This window comes from Cetorhinus maximus, chromosome 25 (assembly GCF_964194155.1).
Source record: "Cetorhinus maximus chromosome 25, sCetMax3.hap1.1, whole genome shotgun sequence".
Classification (NCBI taxonomy): domain Eukaryota; kingdom Metazoa; phylum Chordata; class Chondrichthyes; order Lamniformes; family Cetorhinidae; genus Cetorhinus; species Cetorhinus maximus.
The window spans coordinates 41,618,097-41,641,547 of NC_135903.1; the positions used below are offsets into that span (position 1 = coordinate 41,618,097).

Below are 23,451 nucleotides of genomic sequence, written 5' to 3' on the forward strand. Positions count from 1 at the left end.
AGAGGAAATGGAACCAGTTAAGAGGGCACCCCCACCAAAGCCAGAGGCCCTAGCATGGAAGCCAATGATTGCTTTAGTTGATAGGTTCTGGTGAATTTAAATGGGGATCTGAAAAGTTCCCAAATGGTCCAGAAAGAGTGTGGGTGATGCCTCACTTAGTTGAAAAGGAGGTACAGCGAGAGCTGATCATCTACCAGAGGGCAGTAGTATCCCAAGAGACACAGAATTTACCACCCAACTGACTAGCAGAGGGAGCCCCAACCAGATTGGACCCCATGCTCACTCACCTTAATGCAGAATCGCAAGGTGACTAACAAGGTTACCCCCTGCATTTAAAATGATCCATAACAACCCACCAGGCTACAGTGTGGTAGCCTATCTGACATGGGTGTGGGAATGTGGGAGAGGCCCCTGCCAGAGTAGGGCCTCTTCCTATCATTCAGGCCCAGAAAGGCTGGCCCAAGTGCAGAAGCCAACTGCCCACCTGTTGCTGTGCCAACCCAAAGCACCTAACAACAGGAGCTGGAACAGCCCAACTGAGCTCCTGCCCAAGCTGGACACTGAACCTGAATCCCTTAAGGAGGCCAAAGTCCCTTTAAAATCCCCTGACCTCCAGACATCAGCCTAACCACAGTCCCTGGTTTTGAACAGCTGAACGCAAGGGTTACCAAGGTGGACAACCAGGAGCTAAGCTAGACAACAGCATCTCAGTCCTATGATCCAGCCCTGAGTGCTAATCATCCTGTAAAACCCTCCAGACCCTTCTGAGGATGCTTAATCAGGAGATGCACAGGCAGAGCTCTGAAACCAATGGCTTCACTAATCCAATGAACTGAAAGTCACCATGGTCCCAGAGGACCACAGGCTGCTCTCTCATCAGAGAAAGACGACTGGTGATGAGTTTAGCCTGAGGGTCACCACACCTCAGGTGAGGGGCAAGGTTGAGAAGGCAGGGTATTCGTGGATGACCTCAGCCAGTATGGAAATTGAACCCACACTCTTGGCATCTCTCTGTATCACAAACCAGCATCCAGCCAACTGAGCTAACCAACTTATGCCTGACCCCCAAGAGAGGGAGTTCAGAACTCCAGTCCCGAATAGAGTTCCCCATAAAGATGAATTTCGAATCTTTCTAAGTCATCCAGGACCAGACAATGATTTTGCTGCTGCACTGACCCAGGCTTAAACCTCAAAAAGAAAATGCAGCATGGAACTGCCATTGTCCCTGCTGGTTGTGTGTCGGATCTGCCAATATGAATGAGAGAAAGCATATGTACTTCTTCACTTCCTTCATAAGGCCACATAAAAACAAAAAAAACATAAGAACTAGGAGCAGGAGTAGGCCACTCGGCCCTTTGAGCCTGTTCCACCATTCTGTAAGATCATGGCTAATCTGACTGTAACCTCCCGCCTACTCCTGACAACCTTTCACCCCCTTGTTTATCAAGAATCTATCTACCTCTGCCTTGAAAACATTCAAAGACTGCTTCCTCCGCGAGAAGGTTTTTTTCTCATCTCTGTCTTAAATGAGCGACCCCTTACTTTTAAACAATGACCCCAGTTCTAGATTCTCCCACAAGATGAAACATCCTCTCCACATCCACCCTGTTAAGACCCCTCAGGATCTTATATGTTGCAATCAAGTGGCCTTTTAGTCTTCTAAACTCCAGCGGATATAAGCCTAGCCTGTCCAATCTTAGAATTCTTCTTTTTCCAAGGTCCCGATGGATGTAACGGAACTAAAGCCTCAAACTATATCTTTATGAAATATATATATCATCATGGCTACCTTGTAACTTTTTTTTAAAATTGGACAAAGATTTTGAAAAGGCTGAAGCTATGTTTGCCTGTAACCCTGAACGAAAGGAACCTCCTGGCAGTATCAGAGAAGCTGACACCTCGTTATCTCTGAAGAGACGCTAACAACTCTATGGGTTGCAAAGACCAAATTCAAAGGGAAGGATACAAAGGCCATCTACATGTCATAAGCCAGGCCTGGCAACTGGACTCTCCTAGTCTGCCAGGACAAAGGGCCCTGCAACCTTTTTTCAAATTCTTAATGGTTAGAACATTAGCGACCTCAAGAAACCCAGACAAAGGAATACACACCTGTTATCAAAGCAAAAGTGGAAAGGTTGGAATCATGTGACATGACCCCTCCCCCCCCCCCAACCCCCTCCGCCATAGCTGAAGGAACCCGTAATATTGCCTTGTGGAGCTGAAAATCTCAGTCTGCCATCTTCCGTCAAGCTCAGAAAAAGGGCTCTGTCTGGGTTTGAATGCATGGCTCCCATCTACACTGTTTTTACTGGGACTTATGAACTTCTATACCCTCGCCTACAACACTAATTCATCTCTGCGTGGAAGTCAACTCTACTGGAAAAGTGAATTACCCAGCACCAGCTTTCAACCTGTTGACCTCTGTGAAGGAATATACCATTGGACTTTTGATTCTGGACTCTGGTCTCACATGAAACAATAATTCTTTACTTTGTGGTCTTTGCCCTGTAAATCTTTCTTTCTCTATTCCCCCTCTTTTATTGTATGAATGAAAAGGAGGCTAAGTGGTGACCCTCCTCGCAAGTTTGAGTGCGTGTGTGAATAAACTAACCCTCTGAGTTTACTCCATCTCGAGTGGGGCTATTAATAGAAATTGGATCACATCCAAATTGAGGGGCAGGGAAATACGCCACTGCTTATAAAGGGGGAAATCAAAATCAAAACACCTTTCTGTTTATGGGCAGGTGGTGAGAGGAGAAATCAGAGCTGTTTAAACCCCCTCCTATCCATAACAGGACAGTAACGTTGCATTATGTGCATCACCTAGAGTCACTCACTAACTCTTCACCTTTTATACAGGACAAAACGGGCCGATAAGATTGAAAGTTTGATCCGGCTCGGGCTCTCTCCTCTAGAAAAGAGAAAGTTAAGAATTGGCCTAATAGGGAACTTTAAAATTACAAAGACGTTTGAAAAGATAGGCTTCGAGAAGATGTTTCCACATGTGGGTGAGCCCAGAATGAGGGACTGTAAATATAAGATAATCTTTAATAATTCTAATAACAAACTCAAGTGAAACTTTGCTACCCAGAGAGTGGTGAGAATGTGAAATTTGCCACCACAAGGAGTACTTGAGGAAAATAACAGATGCATTTAAGGAGAAGCTAGATGAACACGAGGGAGAAAGGAATAGAAGGGTATATTGATAAGGTGAGATGAAGAAGGGTGGGAGGAGGCTCATGTGGAGGATAAGCACCAGCATGTGCCAAACTGACCCGTTTCTCTCCTGTACATTCTATGTAAATCTATGAAAACCCTTAAATTCGCAGGATCAAAACTTACCATCCCCACCTTGAAAAGCAAATGAAATCCACAATGAACTGGGTCTGAGGTGGGGTAGGGGGGGTTGCAGGGAGTGGGGTGTCGACTCCACTGCTCCCCGTATGTTATATACATTTCAACCAAAACAAAATCCTTGTGTCTGACAGAAGCTGTAATTGGCTGGTAAAAGATTTTACCAAGAACAGCCAGCCAGATCCTGCCTGGGTTTTATTTTTGTGCTGTTGTTTCCATCAATATAAATCAATGTAACGTGCAGCTGCAGTCTGCTCAAAGCATGAAGAAGTGGGATTAGCGAGCATAGCTTTTGAGAGAGTCTATATCATGGGGTGTGTGTATGTGCAAGTGACAGGGAGAGAGAGAGAGAGAGAGAGAATTCAGTGCAAGGTTCCTTCTACTGCCATTCAGAGGCAGTGTTAGATTGAGCAGGATTCAGCTCACTCCAACACTCCTGTAGTATGAAGCAGCCTTCGTACAGCAAGATCAAGCTCACAGGCAGATGTGAAGAAATCTCTTTTGGCTGGGGTAGCTGATGGCTCTGGGAGATGCCTGTAACACAGAGCGCAGTGAAACAAGGAAACAACTAAGGAGAGCTTTTATTATTCTGAACGGTGCTGTAAGGTTATGCGTTATCAGCAGATCAGAGCTGGGAAGCCTGGGCTGGACACGATTGTATTTAAAGAGGCTGGTGTTGGGGAACGTACTGAGAAAGGAGCAGTCACCACACCAGGCAATCCGCTATGCACTGGCTCTTCACACTGCTCCTCCTCTTTGGGGGTTCTTGTGCCCTGGATCCGCTTTACAGCCCCAAAAACTACAGTAAGGATGAACACGGAGCAGAATTATTTGTGAAAGATTACAATGGATCAGCACAGGACATCTACTTCCAGAGTGTTTTAGCCAGCTGGAAATACAACACGAATCTGACCAAATACAACCAGCAGAAACAGGTATCACCTTTACTTTTTTATTAACAACCTGGTGTAATAGAGTCCAGGATCTGTTTAGAGACACATGGGCATTGGAGCCCAGGCTTTTCACTGGTCACATACTTCATTCAACCTCATCCTGTTCTACAACAATGAAAATACAAAATAAAGGCCAGGAATCCCACTCTTCAGCTCAAATAGCAGAGCTAGACAACTTTGATGCCAGGTTTCAGCTTTTATTTTAATTGCAGAAATGTAAGGTCCTAGTTTTATCCTGAAAGTGTAACAGCAATTCTTCACACCACTGGCTCATACACAGTGCTCCTGTACGTTTAACTGATTCACTGCCAATGATCACAGGCATAAGTTGCTTCCCACTTGGTGTTTCTCCCTCAGAAAGCAGGTCTGAGAGTCAGTCTGAGGAGGGTCAGAGAGTGGGTCAGAGGAAGCACTGAGATTAGGTCTGAGAGTGGGTCTAAGAGCGGGTCTGAGAGTGGGTCTAAGAGCGGGTCTGAAGATGGGTCTAAGAGCGGGTCTGAAGATGTGTCTAAGAGCGGGTCTAAGAGCGGGTCTGAGAATGGTAGCAGGAGGGTCTGGGAGCTGGTCTGAGAACGGTCTGAGTATTTGAGGGAGTGTTAGAGAAGGGTCAAAGGAGGGCCACAGGAGGTCAAAGGGAGTGTCCAAGAGTGAAATTATGTGACAGCTGGAACCCACCAATGACAACAAAGCACCTCATTGGCCAACAAGGCCAATTGTTTTCCTTTCTATTTTGGTCCCTTCCTCACTTTAGCAGCTGACCTGGACTGGAAGCCTTTCAATGGGCACTCACCATGTTTCGATACCTCACTGAGTGCGCATTCATCATCCGCTAGTCTGAACATTGAATGTTGCTGGCAGATTGAGCATTATGTCTCACAGGCCAATCTAATATTCCCATGTCACATACAGGCACTTTCCAGCAAGGGTAAAGATTAGAAACAGGCACCCTGGCTACTTTTCAGTTTCCCCATCCAAGAGTTATAGTGACCAAACGTAACATCTCCAGTGCTGACCTACGTCACTCAGTATCACAGCGATTTCTCCCTTGACGATTGTGGAAGGGGCTCTCCATCTATAAAAGTGACAGTACCATGACTGGGCTAAGAGTTTCTGGACCAGGCTGAGCGACTAATTGATCTAGTTAGTGATGGGCTCGTCCCTCTCTCTGCAATCAGACTTGTGGCTGTGGCAGACCACACACTGTGAGTGAGTTATACGAGGTCATTTTAACCTAAACTTACTGTGAGGTCAGTGGCAGTAACATCAGGAAGGATCATGTCAGCATCCCTCTGGGGGATAGGTTCAAAAAGTTCCAGTTCCTTTCTCTCATTGTTCTATGCTGTTCCTGTGCTGTGTTGTGTTAAACAGAGTCCAGCAAGGGCAGCCCATAATTACAAAGGAGCGTTACTCTGTTAGCTTTAAAGACCATAACACATAAAACGTTAACCTGTGCAGTAAAGCATTGTGTTAAACCCCTGGCCTCAGGAACACAAACACAAACACCTCCAAATCACAGGCCAGCCTGACTTGGAAATATATCAGCATTCCTTCATTGTTACTGTGAACATGGCATTTTGATGAAAGGTCACAGACTGGAGATGTTAGCTGTGTTTCTCTCTCCACATATGCTGCCAGGGCTGCAGAGTATTTCCAGTGTTTTCTGTTTTTACTCCACAAGTACTTTGCTAGCAGTTCATCACTGAGTCACATGTGAAAGTGTGAAATGAGTTATTTGTTTAATATAGCCAATTGGACGATGGCCTTTCATCTCTGAGACTTCTGCTTGTCAGCTGTGGCTCAGCTGAAGTCTTTCTTGCTTTGGGTTCAAGTCCCACTTCAGAGACTTGAAAACAAAATCAAGGCTGACACTCCAGTACAGTGCTGAGGGAGTGCTGTACTGTCAGAGGTGCCATGTTTTAAATGAGATGTTAAACCAAGGCCTCATCTGCCCTGCCAGATGGACAGAAAAGATCCCAAGGCCCTATTTTGAAGTGCAGGGGTTTTTCCTCAGTGTCCTAGCCAATATTCTTCCCTCAATTAACATCACAAAAACAGATTACCTGGTCATTATCACATTGTTGTTTGTGGGAGCTTGCTGTGCACAAATTGGTTGCTGTGTTTCTGACATTACAACAGTGACTGCACTTCAAAAATTACTTAATTGTCTGTAAAGTTTTGCGATATCTGGAGGTCATGAAAGACGCTATATAAATGCAAGACTTTTAAGCCCAGCCCAGAGATGCTAGTCTCTGCGTGTTCTATTTAAAGACCATATATGAATGGGCTCCATAACACAAATTACCCAGATATTAGCATAAAACAGTCCAAGCTCGAGTAGGCTAGAGAGACATTGGGTAGGAGTGACTGAAATACAATGTCCCATTCCCCCAGCATTCACTTTAGCGAAAGTAATAAGACATCTTTTCACTCACAGGGAGAATTGACCCAGCACTCCCTCGTCACACTGAAAAGAAAGATTTGCATTTTTATAGCAACTGTCACAACCTTAGGACATCCCAAAATGACTTACAGCCAATGGGGTGCTTTTGAAGTGAAGTTACTGTTGAAATGCAGGAAAACCCTGCTTTGGAGTAGGCCCTGAACCCACAACTCTTTGACTCTGCAGAAGAGTTTAGTAGCTGAACTAAGGCTGAGTGCAGTAACCTTCAATGGCAAGATAAATATTAGGGAAAGTAAGGGAAGAGTTCCAGGGGATTTTTTTTTCACTTAAAGGATAATTAAGCTGTATAGTCAGTTATCGGGGAAGGACATTGGCCTAGACTGTGTACCTGAGTCCAAGGTACAATTGATGTTTCTCAGTTCCATCATGGCTGTATTGTAAATTAATTGGGCCCAGTTAGAACCCTGTGAGGCATCTGCCCCCTTCCAATGCTCACCTCCTGCATATTCCCAATTTTCCTTCCTCCGCTGTTGGAAACTGTGCCTTCAGTTAAGCTCTGGAATTTTGTCCCTAAATGTCTCCACCACCCCAACCCCCTCTCATGCTTTAAGACGACACCTAAAACCTACCTCTTTACCCAGAGAGTTGTGAGAACATGGAGCTCGCTATCGCATGCAGTGGTTGAGGCAAAAGGGGGAGGCTGGATAAACACATGAGGGTGAAGATATGTTGATGCAGTGAGATGAAGAGGGGTGGGAGGGGGCTCTGTGGAGAATAAGCCCCAACATGAACACCTTGGGCCAAATGACCTGTTTCTGTGCTGTAATTTTTATGCAATTCTGTGTAAGCATTTAGCCACTTGTCCTAATGCTCAGTGTCGGATTTTGTTTGATAAAACTCCTGTGGAGTGTTTTCTCTAGTTTTGTTGCAGTAAAGGTGCTATATAAATACAAGTTCTGACAGTTGGTGTTGTTGATGTGGGTGTGAGGGACTGGTTGACCACAGAACCTCTCTGGTGTACTCTCTGATTGACTTCCCTAATCCTATCGTTGGCCCCAGCGAGAGTTCCCATTGGGAAACAATCAGAGAACCTCCGCAGTTTTACTGGAAAAGCAAAACGCTGCAGATGCTGGAAATCTGAAATAAAATCCGGAAGTGCTGGAAATAATCAGCATGTCAGGCAGCGTCCGAGGAGAGAGAAACAGAGCTAACGAGCTGAATTTTACCGTGGGCTTTAGGACCCCCGACATCCAGGTGAAAAGTGGGTTCTGAGCCCGTCCTTCCCGGCTGTGGGAGTTGCTCAGTGATTTTGCCACAGGCCCCCCACCCCCTGGTGCAGCTAGCTCAGTCAGCAGCTCTGAAGCCTCAGCAGTGCTTTGGGAGGGGGCTGAGACCAGGAGCTTCCAATTGTAAAATCCGCCCCCCTCCCAAAAAATAAAAATCCAGGGGAGCGAGAGTCGAAAGGGAAACCCCCTCCGGGGAGATCACTGGGGCCACAGGGGCTTCCTTACCTGCCCATGGTCAGTCTCTTCAGGCCATTGAGCCTCGGGTTCTGGTGCCCCCACTCCCCCCGCACTCCCTCCCCCCGGGGAAGCAGCCTCCATTAAACTGACATGGCGGGGTGGGTGGGGCGGTGTTGGGTAAGGGGGAGGTCACCCTGCCATCAGCAAAATGCCAGCAGCCCCATAGAATGCCTTGTCAAAGGGCCTTTAATTATGTACATTTACCTCCTTGAAGCAGGCAGGCTGATCCACATCGCAGGTCACTGCTGACAGTGCCACAGCAGAGAGCCTGCATTGGGTAGCTGTCCCAACATGACCCTCCTGTGCTTTTTCAGCACCCCCACCTCCCAGCACGCCACTCGCAGGCTGATAAAATTTCAGGTTGATGACCTTTCATCAGAGGTGACAAAAGGTCATCAACCTAGGAGGTGAACACAAGTATAATGGGCCCCATTAGAGGTGATCCATATCTAGACTGAGACCTTGAAAGTACACTTTATGAAGAATGGTGTAAAGCACTTAATAAAAGTGCTCACATTAAATTCTTTTGTCGGTTACTTTAATAGAAAGTTAATGCTTCTGTTATTGAATCTAGTATGTCCCTGCCAAGTCTGCCACTCGGGGCACCAATAAATTGTCGCATTGAAATGCTGGTAAATTAGAACTGAATGAGTAAAGAACTAAAGTAAATTCATTGGGAATTGTTACCAAAAGGCCCACTTAGTTGAATAATTGGGGAAACGTTTAACACTATAATATTGAACTTACAAACTCATTTAAAAAGCAGTGAATCTTTGAAACTGCTTTGGCTGTGATCTCAGCACTTTTTTGATTCTTTCATGGAGAGAGAGCATCGCTGGCTAGGCCAGCATTTGTTGCCCATCACTAATTGCCCTTGCAAAGTTGGTGGTGAGCCTCCTTCTTGAACCGTTGCAGTCCATGTGGTATTTAAGTTGGCGAATTCAAGAGGCCTACTTTAGCCTGGATAGTGTCGAGCTTCTTGAGTGTTGTTGGAGCTGCACCTGTCCAGGCAAGCGGAGATCATTCCATCACACTCCTGGCTTGTGCCTTGTAGATGGTGGACAGGCTTTTAGGAGTCAGGAGGTGAGTTACTTGTCACACGATTCCTAGCCTCTGACCTGCTCTTGTAGTCACAGTATTTATATGGCTAGTCCAGTTCAGTTTCTGGTCAATGGTAATCCCCAGGATGTTGATAGCAGGGGATTCAGCAATGGTAATGCCATTGAATGTCAAGGGGCGATGGTTAGATTCTCTCTTGTTGGAGCTGGTCATTGCCTAGCGAATGTTACTTGCCGCTTATCAGCTTAAGCCTGAACATTACCCAGGTCTTGCTGTAGATGAACACAGACTGCTTCAGTATCCGAGGTGTCACAAACATTGTACAATCATCGTGAACCTGTTGCTAATTTCCAGTGATCACGTGAACCAGATTACCTCGTAGAATCATAGAAATTTTATGGCACAGAAAGAGGCCATTTGGCCTATCGTGCCTATGCTGGCCGGAAGACGAGCCACCCAGCCTGATCCCACTTTCCAGCATTTGGCCCATAGCCCTGCAGGTTCCGGCACTTGAGGTGTATATCCAGACACCTTTTAAATGAGTTGAGGGTTTCTGCCTCTACTCTCCTTTCAGGCAGACCCCCACACCCCTCTAGCCCTTCTACCAATCTCTTTAAATCTATGCCTCCTTGTCACTGACCTCTCTTCTAAGGCCCTTTCTATCCACGAGGGGAATTCTCTCCTTGGGGCTTCTCGGACGTTGGGCTGCTGCCCAGTCAGTGCGACTAGGCCTCCAGCAGTGATATGTCTTCTCCACTTCCACTTCCCGGTTCTCGAGCCAGTGTCAAAGGCTTTGAGCTGCCTTTTTCGTGGCCCTGGCCCTTACCACATTGCAATCCACAAGCCCTGGACTCCTGCTTCTTGCAGCTCTCTCCCTCACCTCATGGAATCTGGCTCTGCCCCCTCAGCCTGCCAAAGACACTGCTCCCTGCACGGAGAGGCCCATGTGCTCTGCCTCACCATCACCACCTGCTGCTGGAGGCCCTGCTACATTTGGCATCGTGCAATGGCACGTATCCAAACTGCGAGGACTAAGAACTGATCTCTGGACTTATCACTTGAAGTGAGCTCACACTGCAAGCTGCCTCTTACTCCAAATGCAGCTCGCCTAGGTTCCTGGGAAAACACAATTAATAGTCCTCTTAATCTTCTCCCCCTTTACCTTTCACTGACCTTCTCTCCCAGTCAGGTGTCAAAATGCTCTAGACCCAGAATATTCTTAATCAATTTGCTCATTTTTTTCACCCATCACTTGCACTTGCTATAACTAGCACCAGATTACACCCAAGTACGGACCATGACTTTATCAAAATGGCTTCGCTTCCTCAGTTGAATATTGGCCTTTGTTGCATCCATTTTTTGAAACAGGTTTAAAACAAGTAGAGGAATGCTCAATCTAAGGCTGGCCAAGGCCTGCCTGGTTGGGATGCATGTTGCTTCTGTAACCAGACTGAGCAATTTTTGTCCCCATGCCATTAATCATTGTGACGTAACTATAAGCTGTTTCATTTATTGAGGCTTTGACATTTTAGAGAGGGTTCTGAGATGGGGCAAAACTTCTGCCCCTCAAACTCCAGGTGCCCTCTTGACTCTGCCCCAAATCCTGTGATCAAAAAGAGAGTGCTCTTATCTGGAGATTTTCATGATCTCAGGACATCCCAAAGTGCTTTACAACCACTTGGAGACTATTGAAGTGTAGCTACAATTCTAATGTAGAGTCCTGGGCAGTAGCACAGGACTCTACACAGAACTGTAGGAGGAACCATCCCTGTTTCTGCTATAGATGCATTCACTGCCTCAGTGTGGAGTGGCGGGATCTCACTGCAGCTCCTTGTTACAAAGACAGCAGGTCACAGCTACTGGTCCAAGATTCCTAGAAATTTTCAGATTAAACGGTTTTGGAACTTGCCTCCACAATGTGCACCTGGCCCCATTTCAGTGGGCAAGAAAAGGAGCAGAGAAACAGCACAACAAATTCCACTTGTACCCACCCAGAATGTGTGAGAGAGAGAGTGCTGTCCAGTGAGAGCAGGGCAGTGGGATTCAATTAGATTCTTCAAGCTATGAGGCATGATGGGCTGAATGGCCTCATTCAGTGCTGTCAGTGTCTGTAGTAAAGTGCAAGGGCCCAGGCTGCTCATTTTTGTATAATTGCTGAGAAATTGTGAGATGAGCTCCTTTGTTCCAAGGCCTGTTGCTCATCAGTGTGTGGGACAAGAATACGAGAAGGTGAAACTGGACTTGGGAGGGGATGCAGACCGGACGAAAATGAATCAACAGCCTGTGCAACACTCCACCTAATTCTCTATACCAACAAAGAAAAATTCAAAAAAGGTGTAAAACTGACTATTGTTTCCAATCACCTTGTAATCTGCACTTCTGCCCAAGACTAATTCACCTTCATGTTCTGGTCCAATTGATTGAACAGGTTGCAATGAGGCAATGACCTTATTATTGTCAAGACCTTTTCAAAGGAAAGAGTCTGTGTGTCCTTCACCACAAGTGAAAGCTAACAATTAAACTCCTGGAGGCAGAAAATTGTCAACAAAATGTACTACTTGCATTATATGAAATGATAAGGGATTGATTGATGCAAGGCTAAGAAACAAACAATTAAACAATAAAGAATAACAATTAGGGAGCTCAGGTTCAGGTGTCAGCTGTGGCTCAGTTCATAGCACCCTCGCCTTTGAATCAGAGGGTTGTGGGTTCATGTCCCACTCCCGGAAACCAAGAACTGTGATTGTACTCGAAAGAGTTGCAATCTGTGACTGTTGATAACTCGAAAGAGTTTCAATGACAAATTAAGCATCCCACAAAGCCCTTAAATGCTGATGCAGATTTACTTTTCACATCGCTCTCAATGCTGAGCCAAATTGAAAGCACAGGATGTACAATAAGGAAATTAATAATAAAATGCAGTTTTTATATTGAATAGGCACTCTGTTTATGAAGCCCGTGTAATGTAAAGCAATTTCTGTTGAGTTTGGTTACACACTAATTATTATACCCCAGAGGCAATGATGGTGAGCTGAGGGACTGTGAAGTGCAGAAGGTGCAAGATGAGATGAGTGAGGGGTAGTGAGGTGAGTTGAGGTGAGATGAGGGGTAGTGAAGTGAACAGAGGTGAGGTAGTGAAGTGAGGGGTAGTAAGGTGAGGGGTAGTGAGGTGAGGTGAGGCAACAAAAGAAAAGCAAACCAAGCACTCAGAGTTATTTCTAGAGGGATAGAATTGAAAAGTAGAGAAATGATGGTGTATTGAATCTTGGTTAGAGCTTGGAGTATTGTGCACAGCTCTGGTCACTGTATTATGGAAAGGATATAGAGATACTGGAAAACATGCAATCTAGATTTACAAAGACGATACCAGAATTGTGAGGATTTCCCTATCAGGGGATGGAGGTCTTATGGTGCAGGGGTAGCATCCCTACCTCTGGGCCAGAAGCTCTGGGTTCAAGCCCCACTCCAGGACTTGATTGATGGCTAAGGAAGGTGTATTCATAATGTGGCCAAACAAGTTGAGTATCAAATTGTAAATCCTACCAATGGTAGGCAGTAAGAATGGAGGAGCTTCCTGGCCAGCCATGTGATGGAAATAAATTGGAGCCTCTACCATCACTATCCATAGCTCCAGACTATGTAAAAGTGTATGTTGCCACAGCAACTTGGACTCTCTCAGTGATCTGCAATACACCTATCAGAAGAGGATGAACAGGTTGGGTCTCTTTCCTCCTGGAAAGAGAAGGCTGAGAGGTGACATAACAGAAGTCTTTAAAAGGTTTTGATAGAGTGGATACAGGGAGAATATTTCTTCTTGTGGGGGAAGAGAATAACTAGAAGCCATCAATATAAGATAGTCACCAAGAAATCCAATAGGAAATTGAGAAAAACATCTTTACCCAAAGAATGGTGAGAATGTGGAACTTGAAGCGAATGGTTTAGATGCATTTCAAGGGAAGCTAGATAAACGGATGAGGGAGAAGGGAATTTGGATTACTGTGAGTTAGATGAGGAACAATGAGAGGAGGATCGACTGAAGTGGAAATGTCAGCATGGACTGGTTTGGCCGAATGGCCTGTGCTGCATATTGTACGCAATTCTGTTTGGTGTAAAATTCTGATGGAGGGATTGAGGAGCACAGCTTATGCCCACTCCCATGCATGGCATCATTGAAAGAGATGGGATTGGCAGTTTGGAAACCTTGTCAGAAATCCTGACCCACTCCATCTTTGCTTTAACACAAGGCTTGCACAGGCCAGGCGCACTTACTGTAGTACTGAGGAGGGTTGGGCCTAATATTGGTTTCATTAACATAACTCCGTCCCAAAGCATTTATGCCAATTCTGAACCAGCCCAAATTCCTAGCCAAATATTTGAATGCAGCAGGTCACCAAGTCACTATTTCCACTGATACAAGGTGTTTTTTTGGAAGTCATTATTCTTTATTTTTCATCACTGAGGCCTCCATTTTCAGCATTTTTGAATGATTTCCTATGGTCTCAAAGTTTTCTACATGAAGGGGAAAGTTTTCGCAATTGCATTTCTTAAACATGCTGTGCTTAATGTGCGTAAATGATGGTTTGATATCTTCAAACTTCCATTTTTATAACAGTAAGTAAAATAAAAAGGTGGAAGATGGAGTGTGTGTTCTTCCTCAGGCCCAATTGTTTACAATAATTTCCTGTTTTTATATTATGGTGCGGTAATCTCTCAGGAAATTTGGGCTTGAGCTATCATTATGTGTCAGTTATGGTTCAGTTGGTAGCACTCTCACCTCGGAGGTCTGAGGTAAGAGGTTGTGATTTCAAGCCTCACTCCAGGATTTGAGCACGAAACTCTAGGCTGACACTCCGGTGTTGTTCTGAGGGGGTACTGCACTGTCAGAGGTGTCGTCTTTTGGATGAAATGTTAAACAGAGACCTTGATTGCTCTTGACTGGGTGTATAAAAGGTCCCATGGCATCATTTCAAGGAAGAGCAGAGGAGTTATCCTTGGTTCCCTGGTTAATATTTATACCGCAATCAACATCACAAAAATGGATGATCTGGTCATTGTCACACCGTTGTTTGTGGGAGTTTGCGATATGCAAATTGGCTGCAACGTTTCCTACATCACTACAGGGACTACACTTCAAAAAGTACTTCACTGACTGTAGGGTGTGTGTAAATCGCAGTGTGGTGACTGCACAAAAAAATCCTTGAAGACAAAGCGCCAGGATAGTGCTTAAATAAAAAGTTCACACTGCGATTTCAACACCCCCTGACATTGCAGCTTTGTTGTGGTCTGACCAAAACGTCAAGGGTTGTCCCAAGCCATGTAGCACAATCTAAGACTGTTCTCCATGTAGTACCTATATTTAATCTTGCTGCCAGGTTGAGCACCACATCGTTTAGAAGGAACCATTACTACACACCATGTTGTGTTTTTATGATGATATAAAGACGCCACTCACTCATAAGAGATTGGATAAACACGTTGTGAGTTCATTTATTGAGACTGGGCACATGAGAACAGATATACATGGAAATAAAGCTTAAAGGCACCAGCAGCAGAGCTGTCCGTATGTGCTCTGCTTAAAAACAAAAGTGAAACTAAACGGGATCACGTGACACACTTTCTTTCTAGTAATGTCATGCCGCAATTCTTTAAAGGCAAATTACAATAGAGTGTTTTGGGAGGTTTGGTGGTCATGAAAGGTGCTATAGAGAGGCAAGTCTTTCTTTTGTATCAGCATGGAATTCTAGAATCATACCTAACAGGAGGAGGCCATTTGGTCCATCGTGCCTGTGCTGGCTCTTTGAAATTGCTATCTGATTAGTCTTACTCCACCCATTCTTTCCATGTAGCCTGCACATTTTTTTAGCATAAGTTTCACAGTAAATGCAATTCAGTAACTTCCAGACCAAAGGTGGAGCCTACAGCCGATGATCCATAGCTGCTATTGACCGAGGTTATATCCTGACTAGAAACGTAACTCAAAGCACGATGCAGGATAAAACTGGACTTATTCAGAAACAGAAACTGTTTTACACTTTCAGCAATACACTTGTTTATTTTTCTGGCAAGATGTTATCTGTCTGCTATATAATTTGTAAATTGAAAATGAGCATCTGCTTTACAAGGGCTTATCTCAATAGGAACAAAGTCCTTGAACAACACAAATCAGAATGTTTTATTTCATTATTTTATAGCTCTTTAGAGTGTATTTTACACTAAGCAGCTGTTTGAATCCAATTATAAACTCAGCACTCAGTAATAGACATTTTCTACATGGCTCTGCTTCTATTATTGACTAACCCATTAACTGAATGGCTTGAGAATAGGAACACATTATTCCTGTTCAGGTTCAATAATTCTGTAGGAGAATGGTTTTAGGAGACTAGTCACTGACACTTTTCCGATCTGCTATCACTCTCTCACAATTTTCTCCATCTGCCTCTATCCTGCAACTCTCTCCCTACTTCCATCATTCTTTCCCTCCATGCTCCCTCCTCCCTCTCCCACCTACTCTATCTGTGTCAATTTTCAGGTGTTAAGAAAATATATTAAGGGCAGGATTTTCCGGCCCAGCCACTGGGTGGGCTTCGTCGCAGGGAGGGTGGGAAAATTTGGAGAGTCATTAAAAGCCGGCGGCTCTCCAAACCTTCCTGTCCCGCACGCAACGATGCCCGTCAATGGCAGGGCTGGAAAATCCCAGCATAAGCGCCCCCTTTCTGACTGTCTGTCTCCACTTGTAGGAAAGTCCAAAACTAGGGGCCAAAAATATAAAATAGTCACGAAGAAACCTGGTAAGAAATCCAGGAGAAACTTCTTTACCCAAAGCAAACTTAGAATGTGGAATTCTCCATTACCCGGAATAGCTGAGTTGAACAACATGGATGCATTTAAGGGGAAGCTAGATGGATATATGAGGGAACAAGGAATTTGTTGATGGGGTTAGATGAAGAAATTGAGAAGAATCCCAGGTGGAATATTAACACAGGAATAGACCTGACTAACTGAACAGTCTGTTTCTACGTTGTATAAAGATATATAAAATATGTTATATATAACATGAGACTATATATTCAAGCTGGCAGATAATGTTAATTGTGTAAACTAAGGTTAAGTATATCCAGGTGTGGGGCATCCGTTGTATAATTACTTGAGCACATATAAAGAGACACTGTTGTGCAACCATCAAAGTCCAGCTTGTGGAACTCGTGGATATCCACAGCCTTCAAACCATGGTGCTTGGCCCCGAATGCACTTGAGTTGTCGAGGTGGCTTGAGCAGGTGGTGGACTCCTGTCTGAACTGACCCCCTTTCAGGCTGAATTTCATATTAGCTCAAGGTCCCAAAATCTCCCTTGGAAACCTTGGCCCCACAATTTGAGCTGTCTGACAGAAACTCCCTCCCATGGTTTTCCGTTCTGTTTGAAGGGATTCCTGTATGGGATGCTACTCCTCGCCCTCATCAACCGTTCAGACATGCATGGTGTTCTGTCTTCGGGGTCCCCGGTGGAGGGCTCTCTATGTGGGAGCCCTCCCCTTTTCAATCAGGGACTTGGCATAAGGGTGTTGTATGCAGCAGTCCCGTGCAATAGGAGATTAAGATGGTTTATGGGCTCCCAGGCCCCTGTATTTTCTGTGGCCTGTATTCCATGTCTATATAGATTGCAGGAGGTTGCAGCTCCTCTTTGGATTACCTGAAGGGGCTGCTCCTCAACCTTTGGTTGCACTTCAGCCCCCAGCTCCTGTTCTTTGGCCATCCAGTGTGGAGAGGGGTGGGGAGGGAGGTGGACCTCCTTGTGTGCCCTCCTGAGCCTGGTCAAATTGGCCATTAACAGGCCCAGGTAGCTGGCGATCAAGGTGGTCATCTGGCCCAACTCTCTGCCCCTCTACCGTGGCTACATTCATGGCTACGCACGTGGTTTCCAATGCCACGCTTGAAGCTCTTCGCAGTTGGTGGGCACTGTGGGGGCTGGAGTCCATCATCAGCCCTGGGAATGACATTCTGATTTAATTAGATAAGTGTCCTTTGAAAGTTTTGTTTTTTGTTACAGTGACCCACCAGAGGCTGTCACCCCCTTTTATTAGTTTATTTTTATTGATGTATTGGTTTTGTAAAAGAGCAGACAAAGAGACACAGCACATGACCAAAGCCATCTATAGCCTTAATAACATGATGGTCTGCCCTAACTGCACTCAAGGTGTCGAGGCAGCTCAAGTGTGCAGTGGACTCCTATCCAAACTGACCCCCATTTGGATGAAACCACCCTCGGGAACCTTGTCCCCACAATTTGAGCCATCTTGCGGAAATTGCCTCTGTACCTTTCCATTCCGCAGGGAGGTGTATCCTCTACGTGCTGCTGCACACCCTTCACTTCCCCACCCTCGTCCACTGTACAGACAGGCCTATCATCCGGACGTGGCAGCGGCCCCCAGTGGAGGGCTTTCTACGTGGGAGCCCTCCTCCTTAACATCGGGGATTTGACGTGGAGAGTGTTGCATGCCGCAATCCCTTACAATGAAATGTTAAGATGCTTCACAGGCTCCCGGGATTGTGCAAGGTTGCAGCCCCTTTTTAACTATTTGAGGGGGCTGTTCACCACGATTTGGCTGCACTTCAGCCCCACTCTCCTGATCTTTGGTTACCCAGTGTGGACCGGGGTGGGGGGCACGAGCAGAGTAGAGGCCTCCTTGTTAGCCTGCTCCTGAGGCTGCACAAGGTAGCCGTTACCAGGTCCAGTCAGTGGGCGGCTGGGAGGGTCACTAGGCCTGATTGTCTGCCCCTCTTCCACAGCTACATTTGCGCCCAGGTGTCCCCGGGGAGGAAGCACAGGGTGTCCGCTGGTACATTTGAGGCCTTCCATGACCAGTAGGTGCCGCAGGGTCTGGAGTGCGTCATCAACCACGGGAGTATTATTTTAATTTAATTTGATAAGTTTCCTTTAAAGTTTTGTCTGTCTGTTCCAGTACCCCTTTAAGGGTCCTTTTAACTTGTTGATTTTTTTAATGGTTTATTTGTTAATTATTTCATTGGTTTATTGGTGTACTCAAAAGAGTAAAAGGAGCCCCAGGACCCGAAACCTCCCTCAGGAGCCTCAGCCCCACAATTTGAGTCGTCTCGTGGAAATTTCCCCTGTGTACTTCCATTCTGCACATGGGGGTTTCCTGTGTGGTCTCCTGCTGCTCACCCTTCACATCCTCGCCCGCCTAGACGCACCATGGCATTCTGCCCTGTTGTCCAGGGGGTGGCAGGGGCCCCTGGCGGGAGGCTCTCTATATGGGAGCCTTCTCTTTTTCCATTTGGGATTTGTTGTGGGGGTGTTGCACGCAGCAGTCCCGTGCAATAGAAGGTTGAGCTAGCTCCTAGGCTCCCAGGCCGCCTGTCTTTTCTGCGCCTTTGAGGAGCCCTTGTTCCACGTATATATACAGGTTGTCCAAGCTTGCAGGCCCTTCTCCATTATCTGAGGGGGTTGCTCCTTACATTTTGGTTGCACTTCAGTCCCACGGTCCTGATCTTTGGCCACACAGTGCAGAGGGGGTGGGCAGGGTGGAGGACCTGCTCTTGGGCCCGGTCATTAACAGGTCCAGGCAGCTGGCGGTTGAGGGGGTCGTTCAGCCTGACTGTCTGCCCTCTTCCGTGGCTATGTTTGCATCCAGGTTTCCCTGGAACGGGAGCTTGTGGAGTCCACAGGTACACTCGAGGCCTTCCGCAGCTGATGAGCTGGAGTGCGTCATCTGGCCAGGAATGTCATTTTAATTTAATTTGATAAGTTTTTGTTGCAGTTTTCGATTGTTGATAAAGTGTCCCTTTAAGGGGCTGTTAATTAGTTAACTTGTTTAATTGGTTCACTTGGTGAGTACTCAAAAGAGTATAAAGAGACACTTAATGACACTGGTGGTGGGATGTATAATTAAGCATTATACACTTGTAATTTTTCACTTTGTGAATTAATATAAAACTGAGTAAAGATTGATCTCTGCCCTCCTCCTTCACTAACTTGCTGTCAGGATTTTAACAGATAATGTCCACCAGTGTGATCATGGTGGGCAGTGATAGAATGGGGAGGGGAGGGGGAATTCATGAGCCCGCCCAATTACTTTGAGATCAGCCAACGCCGTGCGTCAGGACCATCTCAAAACCAATGGCAAATTATTTCCTCACTTCTGTGTGAAGCAATTTCTCCTATTTAGCCTCCTTGCTCTTTCAGGCAGACCCAGCCTTGAGTTCGATACAGGCGGCAGTGCAGCATCGCATGGCATCACCATGGCTCTGCCGTGCCACGTCAGCCAACAACAATTTATATTTACGTAGCACCGTTACTGTAATAAAACGTGTAAGCGTTTCACAGGAATGAAGCATAATTTGACACTGAGCCACATAAAATGGCATTTGTGGAGATGACCAAAAACTTGATTGAAGGGATAGGCTTTGGGGGGGGTGTATTAAAGCAGGAAAGAGAGGTAAAGAGGCAAAGAGGTGTAGGAAGGGAATTCCAGAGCTTGGGGTCTAGGCAGCTGAAGGCATGGCCACCAAGGCTGGAGCGATTAAAATCAGGGAAGCACAAGATGCCAGAATTAGAGGAGTGCAGAAATTTCAGAGGGTTTTTGGGGCTGGAGGAGATTACAAAGACAGGGAGGGGGTGAGGCCATGAAGGGATTTATAAACAAGGATGAGAATTTTAAAATTTAGACATTACTTAACTGGTAGTCAATATAGGTCAGCGGGCACAGGGATGCACTCAGCTCGAGATGAATTAGAATACAGGCAGCAGAGTTTTGGGTTAGCATTAATTTATGGAAGGCGGGAGTTAGGAGGCCACATCTGGATTTTGGATCCCCTTAGGTGTTTCAGCCTCTGGGACAGGGGCTGGTAACTTTGGCCAAACGTGGCTCTATCCAATTCATTCTGCAATCAAGCCACATAAGGCTCGCTCCCCATGTAAACTCCATTTGCATTCTTTGTACAAGGCTTTCAGGTTAATATTTAAGTATGGCTGAAATGTTTGCAAATTAAAAAACACTCAGGGGCTCCCATAATTTGCAATGAACGTCTGCAGTGTGCTGAGCCTGGGGAATAAGTGAAAACAAATGTTTCACATGCGGATGTTTACACGTAAACAAAAACCTTGTGAAAGAAAGACCGGATGCGTAACAAGGCTCCTAAGACACAAAAGGTTACTCCTGCTTGGATAACAATAATCCATTTAGCTGAAGGCCACAGATTCCCATGTCCATTGCCAGAACGAGTTATCATGACGAACAGAATCTGCTTTGAAAGCACGCCGACTTCTTCACAGTTAGACTGATGCGAGATGAAAGTAAAGGCAGATTGCGGAGACTCACTGAGCCTGCCACGCCAAGCAGAAAATCCTGTTCAAAAAGGCAGCTCACCTTGCTGGTGACGCTCACATCCCACTGCCTGTGAGCTCTCCTCAGCAGGGCCCTCGCTGTTCTTATGTCCTCCCCTTTATTGTGAGTCCTCTCACAGGCTACCCAGAATGTAAATTGAGGCGAGGTTGCTTCTCACTAAATCTCTAGTCTTTGAGTGAAAGTTTGCTCATCGGTTTAACTCAATGTCTCCTGTCAGGCAATACAAGGATACAGGAGATGCCGTGGGCAGGCCAGATAGATAATGTAATGACTGACCAGCTATAAGGGCCTCCCATATTAAGACAAACCTTTATACTTTGATGGACACAAGGCAAATTCTAACACCCTCTGAGTAAAGAAATTTCTCCTCTTCTTTGGTCACTGCCTTGGTGATAATTTTAATCAATGCCCCTCACCCCCACCCCCCACCCCATGCCAGTCCCTGCCCCCCACCCTGTAATATCACCAACTCCCCAATCAGTTTACTACATAATGTTAAAACACTCTCTTAAATCTCCTTTTGGTCTCCTCTGCTCCAGTGGCAACAGCCCGAACATCTCATGGTTCTCCTCATAGCTACAGCTTCCCATTCCTGGCATCCTGGTGAATCTACACTGTTTCACCTCCCAGGACTGCATACAGCTAATGAGCAACGCTTTGAACAAATTTATAATCATGCCTTTATTCTTGTACTCAATATTTCTCATTATAAAATTGAAGATTTTGGGTTAATTTTATGGCTTCATTCGAGAGCTGGGGGTTCCCTGTTTAATCCACACCATTCAGCACCTTCCCAAAAAGGCTGTAAACCCAATACTTATTTTTCATACCAAACTTCTGGTGGCATTCTGTTAGTGCTCTGCCACCTGCACTTGCTTCTCTTCACACCTGTGACTCACTCACTGGTATCTCCCCAACTCATGGACTGTATCTCTCTCCAGGTTATGTGTAAGTGTACTGCTGCTTTCGGACCATGGGGAGTTGTCAGACTCTGTCTGTTCCTGGGTCATTGATGGGCTCCTGACCTGCAATGGAGGAAAAGGAGGCCAATGTTGTTTGCCAATTGCGGGGACTATGTGTATGCCTGGCTGGGGGTGGGTGAAGAGAAGACACAGAAACAAGACCAGGGTGGCAGTAGCCTCGAGTCTGAGGCAGGCCTGAAGCTTCGCCTTCTCCAGATGCTTCCATGCTCTGATGTGCAAATATTACCTCATCAACAGGAATGTCAGCCTCATCATTCATGAGGTTTCCTCCTGTTCCCTCGTATCCTGTGTCAATTTGTCATGTAAGCATAGAAATGGCCTTGAAATGTAAGGGGTGTGTAATCAGAGACAACAATAAATTACATGTAAATAATCCCTTTAACATACATTCATATATATTTAACATAGTAAAATGTCGGAAGGTATTTCACAGGAGCATTTTCAAACAAAATTTGACACCGAGCTATATAAGGAGATATTAGAACAGACAATCAAAAGTTTGGTCAGAAAGGTAGATTTTAAGAAGTGTTTTAAAGAAGGAAAGAGAGGCCAAGTGATTTATGGAAGGAATTCCACAGCTGAAGGCACAGACACCCATGATGGAGTGATGAAAATCGGGGATGCTCAAGAGGTCAGAGTTAGAGGAGTGCAGGTATCTCGGAGGGTTGTAGGGCTGGAGGAGAAAGGGAGGGGCGAGACCATGGAGGGATTTGAAAACAAGGATGAAAATTTTTAAATGAATTGAGATGCTCATCCAGGAGCCAGCGTAGGTCAGTAGGAGAACGGGGTTTGGTCCAAGTAAGGTCATGGGTAGCAGAACTTTGGATGAGCTTTAGTTTATTAAGGATGGGGAGGATAGCAAGGAGTGTATTGGAATAGTCAAGTCTGGATATAACAATCGCTTAGATGAGCGTTTCAGCAGCAGATGAGCTGAGACCACTTCTCTGCACACTTGCTTCATCAAAGAGCTTCACACAAAGATCGCTGTAACGCAGCCTATGATGCACAGTTACTCAAACATTTGCAGATTCTGCCACAAACTCTGTTCCCTAGCCACTGACTCCATCCTTCTCCCCGGTAACTGTCTGAAGCTGAACTAGTCTGTCCACAACCTTGGTGTCATGTATCACCCTGAGGGGAGCTTCCAACCACAGATTTGTGCCACCTCTAAGACCATCTGTAATCTTCGGGCGAATAGTTCAGCTTCAGACAGTTACCGGGGAGAAGGATGGAGTCAGTGGCAGAACCTGCAAATGTTTGAGTAACTGTGCATCATAGGCTGCGTTACAGTGATCTTTGTGTGAAACTCTTTGATGAAGCAAGTGTGCAGAGAAGGTGTTCAAGCTATTCACTTAAAGCTTGAATGTGTGCCCTGCCAGATTACACAGTGAAAGAGCTGTAAGATGGTGTGGGACTTGGCATGTGTCAATTGTAAATGGGCAACAGACACTTGGTCAACACTTTAAAGTCTGCATAATTGGACTATCTGCCTGGGAACTGTTACTGTTAACCTGGCAGTTTGCTTAAATGTCAGAGTGAATACGTTTCCAATACCCCCAACTGTAAATTGGAAGAACTGTGGGTTCAAGCCTCACTATCGACTTGAGTTGATGGTCTAGCTGAACACAGTACAGGACTGCAAGAGGTGTATGGTTTCTTTTGGATGAAACGTTGAACCAACACTTCTTCTGATTGCTTAAATAGACCTAAAAGATCTCACCAAAAATAGGGAGAGTTCTGCTGGTGTCTTGTCCAATATTGCTCCCTCAAGACAACACCATCAAAAACAGATGATTTGATCATTCAGTCATTTAAGAA

At 45.6% G+C, this 23,451-nt stretch overlaps 1 protein-coding gene across 1 annotated transcript in view; it reads left to right on the forward strand.

Moving 5' to 3' along the window:
- Nucleotides 1-3,745: 3,745 nt before the first annotated feature.
- Nucleotides 3,746-23,451, forward strand: part of ace (angiotensin I converting enzyme (peptidyl-dipeptidase A) 1) — a 189,415-nt gene continuing 169,709 nt past the window's right edge. The window contains exon 1 of the mRNA XM_078529837.1: nt 3,746-4,289. Coding sequence (XP_078385963.1) covers nt 4,080-4,289 — 210 coding nt within the window. The 5' untranslated portion in view covers nt 3,746-4,079. The remainder of the gene's footprint in view (nt 4,290-23,451) is intronic.